This window comes from Gopherus evgoodei, chromosome 3, assembly GCF_007399415.2.
Source record: "Gopherus evgoodei ecotype Sinaloan lineage chromosome 3, rGopEvg1_v1.p, whole genome shotgun sequence".
NCBI lineage: Eukaryota > Metazoa > Chordata > Testudines > Testudinidae > Gopherus > Gopherus evgoodei.
Genome location: NC_044324.1, coordinates 176,328,011 through 176,340,749, shown reverse-complemented (window position 1 = coordinate 176,340,749; position 12,739 = coordinate 176,328,011). Strand labels below are relative to the sequence as shown.

General features: G+C 42.7%; 1 protein-coding gene across 1 annotated transcript in view; it reads right to left on the bottom strand.

Annotated features, from left to right (window-relative positions):
• Window positions 1-12,739, bottom strand: part of GPATCH2 (G-patch domain containing 2) — a 191,188-nt gene that overhangs the window by 48,363 nt on the left and 130,086 nt on the right. The window contains exon 6 of the mRNA XM_030557492.1: window positions 11,049-11,113. Within this exon, the coding sequence (XP_030413352.1) occupies window positions 11,049-11,113 (65 nt within the window). The remainder of the gene's footprint in view (window positions 1-11,048; window positions 11,114-12,739) is intronic.

The following is a 12,739-nucleotide window of genomic DNA, read 5'->3' as shown; positions in this document are numbered from 1 at the left end:
CTATAAAGTCCCTTTTGGTGGATGCTTGCTTTACCTGTAAAGGGTTAAAAAGTCTCCCAGGTAAAGAAAAGGGAGTGGGCACCTGACCAAAAGAGCCAATGGGAAGGCTAGACCTTTTTAAAATTGTGAAAAAAGCTTTCCCTTTGTTTTCTGTGTTGTCCTCTAGAGAGGGGAACAGAGCAAAGTCATGGCTATGACTATGCTGTAAAAAGCTTTTTGCCAGGTATGGAAATCATCATATTATACTTAGAACTACCCAAATATGTAAGTAGATTAGGAAATGTCTAGAAAGATGCAATTAAGTTTATTTTTTTTAATTTTCTGTGGACTCCTCTGTGCTGACCCCAGATGCTTTTGTTTGTTTGTAACCTTTAAGATGAATCCCCAAGAAAGCTATTTTGGCTGTTTAATTTTTGGAATTGCTCTTTTAAAATCTAGCAAAAACCTAAGTTCCAGATGTACTTACTTTCTTTTTGTTTTTAATAAAATTTACCTTTTTTAAGAACAGGATTGGATTTTTGTCTCAAGAGGTCTGTGCACATGTTGTTAAATTAGCTAGTGGCAACAGCTAATTTCCTTTGTTTTCTTTCTCAGCTCTTTCCTGGAGGGGGGAATGGGGGTGAAGGGGCTTGAGGGTACCCCACAGGAAGGAATTCCAAAGTGCGCCTTCCTGGGATCTGAAAAGGGGTTTGCATTTGGGTCGTGGCAGTGTTTACCAAGCCAAGGTTAGAGTAAAGCTGTAACCTTGGGAGTTGAATACAAGCCCAGAGTGGCCAGTATTAATTTTTAAAATCCTTGCGGGCCCCACCTTCTGCACTCCAAGTGCCAGAGTGGGGAATCGGCCTTGACAGCAACATAGTTCAATGCATTAAAATAATACATAGAAACACCACCACACTGTTTGTAAATGTGGTTGTACTGTTCTAGTTGCAAATGGTAACATTGTATAACCAAAAAGAGTGTGTTTTCAGAATGATCCCTTGAAGTACTCAATGGAAAAGTTCCTAAGGCCATGTTTACTTAAAAGCTCTTATTTTTTAACGTCTCCATCATCATGCTCAGATTTCTCACATTGCTGCAGTTACTAAGTAATGACAGGCCATGCATTCTCCCACCAGAAGTTACGCAGGACACAAGAAGATTCTTGAAGACTCAAGTCAGTCTATGAGTGGAAGCAGCAGTGTAGGAATCTGTAGAAGGTATTCAGTCATGTTATCAGATATGGGGTGTTGAATCAAACATATGCTAAAATGTAAACTGTGTCTTCACAGAATTAAATGGATCACTAACTGAAAAACAATACTAGTTATTTCTAATCCTGTTTATGGGCCTCTAAACAGTGAATAATTTAGTGTCTTGTCCACTCTGATTTCTAAAATGGTTAATTTTCATATAGTTTAACAGTATAACAGTTTTAAAGTGTCAAGTATCAGAGGGTAGCCGTGTTAGTCTGGATCTGTAAAAGCAGCAAAGAATCCTGTGGCACCTTATAGACTAACAGACGTTTTGGAGCATGAGCTTTCGTGGGTGAATACCCACTTCCTCAGATGCATGTAATGGAAATATCCAGGGGCAGGTATATATATGCGTGCTAGCAAGCAAGCTAGAGATAACGAGGTCAGTTCAATCAGGGAGGATGAGGCCCTGTTCTAGCAGTTGAGGTGTGAAAACCAAGAGAGGAGAAACTGGATCTGTAATTGGCAAGCCATTCACAGTCTTTGTTCAATCCTGAGCTGATGGTGTCAAATTTGCAGATGAACTGAAGCTCAGCAGTTTCTCTTTGAAGTCTGGTCCTGAAGTTTTTTTGCTGCAGGATGGCCACCTTAAGGTCTGCTATAGTGTGGCCAGGGAGGTTGAAGTGCTCTCCTACAGGTTTTTGTATATTGCCATTCCTAATGTCTGATTTGTGTCCATTTATCCTTTTTCGTAGAGACTGTCCAGTTTGGCCGATGTACATAGCAGAGGGGCATTGCTGGCATATGATGGCGTATATTACATTGGTGGATGTACAGGTGAATGAACCAGTGATGGTGTGGCTGATCTGGTTAGGTCCTGTGATGGTGTCGCTGGTGTAGATATGTGGGCAGAGTTGGCATCGAGGTTTGTTGCATGGATTGGTTCCTGAGCTAGAGTTATTATGGTGTGGTGTGCAGTTACTGGTGAGAATATGTTTCAGGTTGGCAGGTTGTCTGTCTGTTTCTCACTGAAGGACTGTCTGGATATATGGACTCTCTACTCAGACCCTATGCCACCAGCACTCCCAGCTATCTCCGCGACACCACTGATTTCCTGAGGAAACTACAATGCATTGGTGACCTCCCACAAAACACCATCCTAGCCACCATGGATGTAGAGGCTCTCTACACAAACATCCCACACACAGATGGAATACAAGCTGTCAGGAACACTATCCCTGATGATGCCACAGCACAACTGGCTGCTGAGCTCTGTGCCTTTATACTTACACACAACTATTTCAAATTTGATGACAATATATATCTCCAGATCAGTGGCACTGCTATGGGCACCCGCATGGCCCTACAATATGCCAATATCTTCATGGTCGACCTGGAACAACGCTTCCTCAGCTCTTGTCCACTCACACCCCTTCTCTATCTACGCTACATTGATGACATCTTCATCATCTGGACCCATGGGAAGGAGACTCTGGAAAAATTCCACCATGATTTCAACAGCTTCCACCCCACCATCAACCTCAGCCTGGACCAATCTACATGGGAGGTCCACTTTCTTGACACCATGGTGCAAATAAGTGATGGTCACATTAACACCACCCTATATCGAAAACCCACCGACCGCTATGCCTACCTTCATGCCTCCAGCTTCCATCCCGGGCACATCACATGATCCATTATCTACAGCCAAGCACTGAGGTACAACCGCATCTGCTCTAACCCCTCAGACAGAGACAAACACCTACAAAATCTCCACCAAGCATTCTCAAAACTACAATACCCGCACGAGGAAATAAGGAAAGAGATCAACAGAGCCAGATGTGTACCCAGAAGCCTCCTACTGCAAGACAAACCCAAGAGAGAAACCAACAGGACTCCACTGGCCATCACATACAGCCCCCAGCTAAAACCCCTCCAACGCATCATCAAGGATCTACAAACCATCCTGGACAATGATCCCACACTTTCACAGGCCTTGGGTGGCAGGCCAATCCTTGCCCACAGACAACCTGCCAACCTGAAACATATTCTCACCAGTAACTGCACACCACACCATAATAACTCTAGCTCAGGAACCAATCCATGCAACAAACCTCGATGCCAACTCTGCCCACATATCTACACCAGCGACACCATCACAGGACCTAACCAGATCAGCCACACCATCACTGGTTCATTCACCTGTACATCCACCAATGTAATATACGCCATCATATGCCAGCAATGCCCCTCTGCTATGTACATCGGCCAAACTGGACAGTCTCTACGGAAAAGGATAAATGGACACAAATCAGACATTAGGAATGGCAATATACAAAAACCTGTGGAGAGCACTTCAACCTCCCTGGCCACACTATAGCAGACCTTAAGGTGGCCATCCTGCAGCAAAAAAACTTCAGGACCAGACTTCAAAGAGAAACTGCTGAGCTTCAGTTCATCTGCAAATTTGACACCATCAGCTCAGGACTGAACAAAGACTGTGAATGGCTTGCCAATTACAGAACCAGTTTCTCCTCTCTTGGTTTTCACACCTCAACTGCTAGAACAGGGCCTCATCCTCCCTGATTGAACTGACCTCGTTATCTCTAGCTTGCTTGCTAGCACACATATATATACCTGCCCCTGGATATTTCCATTACATGCATCTGAGGAAGTGGGTATTCACCCACGAAAGCTCATGCTCCAAAACGTCTGTTAGTCTATAAGGTGCCACAGGATTCTTTGCTGCTTTTACAGTTTTAAAGTGAACTCTTTCCAAACCCCGGTAGAGCAACCTCAGAACCTCTCTGAACACAGTTCCTGCAAATCCATTAACCGAAAAGTAGCGTCCCTGGAAATTTTTGTACTGTCTTCAAATGCCCTGTTGGTTTGACACTCTGAAAGTACTGAATATGCTGCATACTGTGCGATTGCTTGGGAAGACTGAGTATTCTGTAGAAAACCCTGAAAGCCTGTACCATAGCATCTAGGACAATTGGCCCTGATCATGACATAGATTTTAAGGTCAGAAAGGACCACTGTGATCATCTAGTCTGACCTCCTGCCCATTGCAGGCCACAGAACTTTACCCACCCTGTAATAGACCTGTAACCTCTGGCTGAGTTATTTAAGTCCTCAAATCATGTTTTAAAGACTTAAAGTTACAGAGAATCCACCATCTACACTAGTTTAAACCTGCAAGAGACCCACACCTCATGCTGCAGAGGAAGGTGAAAAAACCTCCAGGGTGTCTACCAATCTGACTGGGGTGTGTGTGTGGGGGAAATTCCATCCTGACCTCAAATATGGTGATCAAGTGGCCATTGTAATATAAATCAATAATACCCCAGCTACTTTTTTCTACTTTTATAGTGGAGAGAAAAAAAAAAAGCAGGAACTGAAAAGTGAGAGACTGAGTTTGCCCACTCATACATAGAATAGGTGGGGAGGGAGGGTGTGTGAAAAGAGAGAGAGAGAGAGAGAGAGAGAGAGAGAGAATGCACACATGCGTGAGTTAACATAATAGAAGAAAGGTCAGAGCCTTCTCAGCCCAAACTGTGCAGGAGTCCATGAATACAAGTTATTTCTATTAATAAATAGTAAAAATCAAGTGAGGCCTCACATTTAGAGGTAAAAAAACCCTTTCCTGCTAGCATATCTATCAGGAACTGTCATGTTTACCCACAGAGGAGGTTACTTATCTGTAACTGGAAGTTCTCTGAGATATGTGGTCCCTATCACTGTGGGGTTACGCATGCGCACTGGGTGCCCAGAGCCAGAGAATTTGAAAATAGTGTCTGTTGGTCCATGCCTGAACTCTGGCTCACCTCATGCCTCTGAACGAGGGGATAAAAGGGTGGGATGGATCAACTACTTGATGAGATCCGAAGCAGAAGGGAAGGAGGGCAGGTAGTGGAATATATATTGGGACCACACATTTCAATGTACCTCCAGCTACAGGTAAATAACCACCTCTTCTTCAAGAGATGGTCTATATTGTATTCCACTATTAGTGACTGGCAAGCAATACATAAGGAGAAGGCTGTGAGGATATAGGCAGTAGGGCTGAGCGGAGTACCACTGTCCCAAAAAGGCATCAGCAGAAGAGTCCTGCACTAGGGCATAATGTCTTGCAATATGTGAATGAAGCCCCACATAACTGCTTTACATATGTCCAGGAGGGGTACCTCCTGACAAGATGCCATAATTGTTGCTTGCACTCTAGTGGAATGAGCTCTTACCCCATTGTGGGGGTAGCAGGGCGAGATCTGAAAGCTGACAGCAGAGGAGAATGCAGCTAGAGATCCATTTGGAGATTCTCTGGATGGAGATGACGTGCCCTCTGACTCTTTCTGTTATATCAACAAATAGTCTTGGGGATTTGTTTTCTGTAAGTAGAAATCTAAGGCTCCCTGAACATCAAGAGAGTGGAGTATTCACTCCTCTGTGGAAGAACACAGGAAAGTGAATGGATTGGGTTAAGATGAAATTCCAAAACTAATTTGGGGTGAATTTGGGGTGTAGACATAAAGAAACCTAATCCTTATGGAATATAGCGCATAGAAGATATGATGGCACTTCAAGTTCACCAACCCTTCTCACTGAGGTAATAGCTACAAGAAAAAGTGACCTTCACTGAACTAAGAGACATGGAGCAAGTAGCTAAAATCTGAAATGAGGTGAAGGAGGGGTTTTGTGAGTACTGAGAGAATAAGGTTCAGGGCCCACAGGGGAACAGGATTCTGACTAGGTGGGAAGGTTCTTATTAGGCCTTTGCAGAATCTATTGATCAGTGGATGTGTGAAGACTGAGTAGCCCTGAGAATGTAGATAGTATGCACTTATCGCCATCAAGTGGACTTGCAAGGAGCTGATAGACAAATCTGGTGTTTTCAGAAACAGGATATAGTCCAAGATGAGAGGAATATCTGTAATCTCTGGGAGAACACCACCTTGTTGTGCCCAAGAAGAGAAGCACTTCCACTTAGCTAAGTAACATTTTCTAGTAGAGTCCTTTTTACTATTAGAGAGAATGTCTCATACAACTTTGGAGCATGAACGTTTCAAGGATGATGCCCACCCAAATACCAAGCCCCGAGAAGTGGAGGGGCTGTGGATCGGGGTGCCTGATCTTGCCATTCCACTGGGTCAGGAGCTTGGGGAACATTAGGAGGATGATTGTGGTCGTGATGACATGCATAGACGGTTAGGAAACCAGAACTGTCTGGCCAGAAGGGGCAATCAGGATGAATCTTGCTTTGTCCTGCCAGATTTTGCACAATGCTCGTGTTGCACAGAACTCATATTGCAGGAGAAGTAGCGGAGGGAAGGCACAATTGAACTGGTCCGATCAAGAAGCAGAGCAACACCCGGAGAGAGGAGACCTAGATCTTCTCTGGAGCAATATGTGGTGGATTTCCTGTTTGCTTGAGAAGCCAATGATCCCTAGTTGGGATTCCTCATAGATTAAAAATATTGTGCACTACTGAGTGAGGGAGCTCCCACTCTTGTTCAACTATTTAATGGCATCTGTAAGCACATTTTGCTTCATTGGAAGGTAGGTTGCAGATGGTATATCAGCAATCAAATCAACCTAATTCCAGAGACTGACTGCTTCTGTGCAGAGGAAGGGGAATCTTGCTCCTTCCCTGCTTGTTGATGTCAAAGATTGTTGTAATGTTATCTGACATTATAAGGACATGGTGAGCATGGAAGAAAGGACTTGCATGCCTTCTGTACTTCTCTCAGCTCCAGGATATTGATGTGCATCCTGGCCTCTCAAGACATCCAGGTTCCTTGTGCTGTGTGGCTGTTCAAGGGAGCTCCTCAACTTAAGAGGGATGCATCCATAATAATGGTACTGTTCAGAGAGAAAGGGAGAAAAGTGATACCCATACTTGATGAGAATTTGTCCACCACAGCAGGGAAGACAGTATCTGGGCTGGAACTGTCACCATGAGGTTCATGGAATGATGGCTTGGGGCATATACCGACTGCAGTCAAGTTTGAAGGCAACAAAGATGGAATCTTGCTAACGTGATGACATAGGTGCATGAGGCCATGTAGGCCAGGAGACACACAAACATATTTTGAGCAATAATTGAGGCCTGCTTGTGATGTGAACTACGTGAATTGGGGACAGGGTGAGAAAACAAAAATTCTGAAGCCTTGGCCAGCACATAATAACGTTTCTCCGCCCCTTTGGGAGTAGAAGCACAGGTGGGAGTAGTGTGCCAAACTGTCCTAGCTGGATCCAGTATGGCTTCATTAACAGGGAAAACTATTCTGTTGGGTCTGGAGGCATGCAGGATGTGTAGGAGTTTGTGCTGGGAGTCTTGGATCTCCTCAGGAGGAATTTGAAGCTCTCCAGCAGAGGTCCTGGAACTGCTTAAAGTCATCGTGGGGGATGGGGGAGTGGGGTGAAGGAGGAAGGGACATAGAATTCACTACTTCATCTAGGATGATGATGGCAATCTTGCTGGTTCCCGTGGAACTGTTGGGGGCACTTCTGAGTGTCCCCTTGGAGGGGAGGCAAGGGTAACTCCCTGGCAAAGTGGATCAACTCTGCAGGAGGGGTACTGGTTCCAAGGTGCCCAATATGGCCAGTAGGAAGGGTCGATAGGTGGTCATGTGGCCTCCCCCTGCATGAGGAACAAGTGGCTCCTAGTTAGATGAAGCAGAGGTTGGTCCAAAACTTGTGTGGGTCTTTCGGTGGTGAAGGATACATAGGGTAAAAGAAGAATGGTTTATCAGATGGCTCAATCTCCTGATGAGGAAAAGGCTGATTCTGGTTCCAGTAGTTGTATCATTGGTTCTGTTGGAGGGGAGATATATTCTGTGTATAGGATGGATGATAAGCTCCTTCCAGTAGTCATTTACCTTGGAGGTGATATCTCCTCGAAACAGAGGGAACAGAGGGAGTAGGGGATTCCGGATCTGGGAGAGCAAAAATGTCCTGTGAGACAGCAACAGATTCAGATTTTCCAGTATGAGAGGGGTTCTGCTTGTCCAGGTGGTCAGAACCTATGAAGAGGGTGGTATCTGAAGTTGGCAGTTAGCAGACTTCATCGGTGCTGACAAATCCCGGGGTTTAGAAGGAGCTGCGGACGACAGTACTGCCAGAAAACAGTCCAGTACTGATGGAGCCCAATGCTTATGGGCGTTCTCGTCATGAGACTTAGTACATCCTAAGCTGGTAGGCTTGTTTACAGTTGAGTCCGACTTCTTTGACGTGGACTTTGAGGAAGACTTAGTTTCATACTCATGAGAAGACTGTGGGGGTAGATTCTCCCATAACAGAGCTAGACTTCGCAGCAGGAGGCGCATTCCTTGCTGAATCAGGCCCATGTACGAGGGATGTTCCCTGGCCTGGATCCAGTTGGGGCCTCATGGCCTTCTCCATGAGATATTTTCAGAGATGAAATTCCCATCTTTCTCAGGTGCAACTGGGGAACAATTGGTAGGTACTGCACCTCGCTGTGATGTGAGCTTCCCCAAGGTAGTAAAGGCAATGCCTGTGATTGTCAATGACCAAGAAGGATCGTGGGCAAGAAGCACAAAGTCTGAAGCCCAGAGTCCTGGGCACAGTCCACTACTAGAATGTGGCATGGGGAGTAAAGGGGAGGGAGGTGTCCCCCTGGGAGACTAATCTAATGCTAAACAGTAAAATTATTGAACTATTTACAAACTATATAATTCTCATTTTGTAGAAAGAAGCCGAAACTGTGGACACTTAAGGTTTCAACCCAGACCATGTGGTGGTGAGAAGGAATTGGAGAGGCAGTCAGGCCACCTTATTCTTTATCCCGTCAGTTGGAGGCACAAGATGAGCAAGGGTGCATGTGTGGACCAATGGACACTACTTTCAGACTCTCCAGCTCTGGGCACATGGTGAGCATGTGTAAGCCCACAGTGGAATACAAATAGGGACCACTACTCAAAGAAGGTGGTGAGGTACTTACATCACACTAACAGTCAGATTATAATTTTGGCTGGGAAATTAATTCCAATGATGCCTTTTAAAAATAAAATTAATGTAAGGTGGATTATAATAAGGTATTCCTTTTCATGTTCTTATTTACTATTTACTAATAACTATTGAAAGACATGACTTTTATGGTTGTGTTCTTTTTGGTGAGCTTTTTGGTAAATCTGTCTGAAAAAAAGAAGAAGAAAATAATGTCTTATTGCAAACTACTCAAAAGACATCAGAAAAACATTTCTATTAACAATATCATCTGAATACAACCATTGGTCTATGATAATGATATATTGGAATATCTATTGGTACCCAATGATGTCAGCGTTACAGGTTCGGTCACACAGACCCCCTTGGGACTGTCAACCGATGTGGTGAGATTACCTCTGAGTTCATTTTCCCTGCCAGCCTGGCACTCCAGAACCTTGCCTTGTTGAGCCAGACAAGCTAGCCTGCTGCAACACAAACCCAGAGTCCAGTCCACTCCAAAACCACAGACTTAACTGAAAACAGCTCAGCAGGTTACTTGCCTCCAGCACCCAGACACCTTGCTCCCAATGGGATCCAAACCCCAAATAAATCCATTTTACTCTGTAAAAAGCTTTTACAGGGTAAACTCATAAATTGTCCACCCTCTATAACACTGATAGAGTGATATGCACAGCTGTTTGCTCCCCCAGGTATTAATCACTTACTCTGGGTTCATTAATAATCAAAAGTATAAAAAGTAGGATTTAAGTGGCTTCAAGTAATAGACAGACAGAATAAAGTAAGTCACAAGGCAAAATAAAACAAAACACACAAGTCTAAGCCTAATACATTAAAAAACTGATTACAGGTAAATCTCACCCTCAGAGATGTTCCAATACGCCTCTTTCATAGACTATCCTCCCTTCCTAGTCTGGACCCAATCCTTTCCCCTGGTACAGTCCTTGTTAGCTCCAGCAGACATCTCAGGTGGAACTAGGGGTTTACTCATGACTGGCAACCCCTTTGTCCTGCTCCACTCCCTTTTCTAGCTTTGGTACAAGGCAGGAATCTTTTGTCTCTCTGGGTCCCCACCCCTCCTTCTAAATGGAAAAGTATCAGGTTTAAAATGGATTTCATTATCATCAGGTGACATGGTCACACGTCCTGTGAGACCCCAGGCTCCATTCTTCTGGGGCTGGCCCACTTGTACACAGGAAGGTGCAAGTAAACAGAGCTATTTACAGTTCACTGATTCTGAAGCACCCTTAATGGCTTCCACTTACTATGTTTACATTAGTAATACAAGTTTATATCTTATTCTCGTAACTTCAGGCACAGAAATAATACATGCAAACAAATAGGATGAACACACTTTGTAATGATACCTACAAGAGACCTTTTGCATAAAGCATATGGAGTGCAACATCACGGTCAGAATGTACTCAAATAATCAATTTAGCTTTTGGTTCTTGGAACTTATATGAGAACAAGTTTTCTCACAGGATATCAAATTAAAAAAAGTGTTAGGTATTGTATTTTCCTTATGAAATGTAGTTTGACATTTCTGAACTTCTTGTTATTCTTCTTTGAAGAAAACTACTTCAAATGTCTTTACACAATCTTTTATATTTAAAGCTTAGCATATCTGTGAACATTTATAACATTTTAAATATAATTTAAGGATATGCATTAAAAAAACTTAATAAAAACACATTCAAAGCAGCACTGAACTCCACATTTCAATTAAAAACCCACCGTAAGCTAAAAGTGTTGTAATACCCTTAGGATATGTCCTATAACTGGGCCAGAGCCCTCTTTTATACCGTGTTTGTACAGTGTGTAGCACAATATGGCTTTGGGCCTCAGATGCTACTGTAATACAAATAATAATAATAAACAGTGACAACCCCCACTATTGGTACTCACTCATTGTGATGAGAATCTTGGGACAAGTGAACCATTTTCTTGTTGCCCGGGCCAGCAGTGGTAATCTAAGAAGGGGAAAAAAAGGGAAAAAAATAAAATAAAAATGCTATGAGTTCTTGGACTGTATTACATGTACATTGTATTTTTCCACTGGAAGAGTATATACTACCTACTGAGGTAGTAACAGACACACTAAATACAGTAAAAATAATTAGTGATACTTTCAGTTGATAACTCAAGTAGTATTTTCATAAGTATCTAAATGATTTAGGAGCCTAATCCCAATTTTCAAAAAGGTAATTGAGAAGTTTAGCAGCCTCATGGACAGATTTTCAAATGTGTCTACATGTCTAATGATGCAAATAGGTGCCTGGTGGGATGTTAATGGAGATTAGGTGCCTAATCTGCTTAGGTGCTTTTGAAAATTTCAGAAGATGCCTATCTGCATCTTTAGGGGTCTAAATGCCTTTAACAATAGGATTTAGGTGCTTTTGAAAATCCCACCCAGAATGTATTGTGTTTTTTAAAAAATGTAGAAAAACATAAAGTTGTGACGTTAGGATGGGATTTTAAAATGGCTTTTACTCCCTTAGATTACTTTGAAAACTCAGGTCTTAGTCTCTAACACAGAGCAAATGCTAATGAAAATAAAAGTAAAATGTACATATAAAATGGTATATCACTACATCAATGTCATATTCAGTTGTTCCTTCTTTAATCTCAACTGCAATCAAAAATAAATATGAGGATTTTTAAGACTAGTTATGTATTTACCTTATATACTCCCCTCATACGTCACAAATAGGCTTTGAAAAGGGTGTGTATATGGAAAATATGGCTTAGTGATGTTATACAATACTACAGCAGAGTAGCCTCCTGCTCTTCTGCAGCACAATTTGCTTGTTATAGCTGCTATGCATACATACAGGAGGTGGAGTTAGGGATTAGGAACCACCTGCTGAAGTTGCACACATGCAGAAAGTAAGTGTGGAAGTTACTGCTGTTTGGAGCAACAAGTCCTCTTACAATTACATACTTTAAAGTCTCCAGCGGATAAAGTCTTACAATCACTTTAGATGACTAAAGTCAGGACAACAAAAATCAGCTATGCTGCCAGTACTAAAAGCAGACCTGGAAACCACACAAATAAACAGCTGATATGCACATATTGTCTGGGACCATTGGGGTTTGGGTTGTTTTTTACCTACGGATCCTCTGTTTATCCACATTTGACAGTTCATCACTCATCAGGAGGATGATGCATTGCATTTTCAAAGACAACAAATCACTGAATATTTTATCAAAGCAAGTTTCCTCTACTCCTACACATTTTTATGCAGAAGGAGAACCATGACATCTTAAGGTTCAAGTCTGGAAGATGTTCATATAATGTCACAAATGCCTTCAGAAAGCTCCACAGGTTCAAAATATTTGTCAAATTCCACAGAAATTCCCTATCTGTAAACTGGGAAATTTCATTATAAATGGGTAGAATCTCTCAAACAAATAGAACTTGAAAAGAACACCTGTTTTACTGGTCAGTAATTATTCAAATACAACCACACCTAAAACTCTGACAGCAGGAGATGTAGCAACATTATAACTTGCTGCCTCAAAGAAATCTTGCCTGCAAACCAGCATATAGAATGGGCCGTTCCAGACACCAATATTTGATATTAATTTAGTAAGAT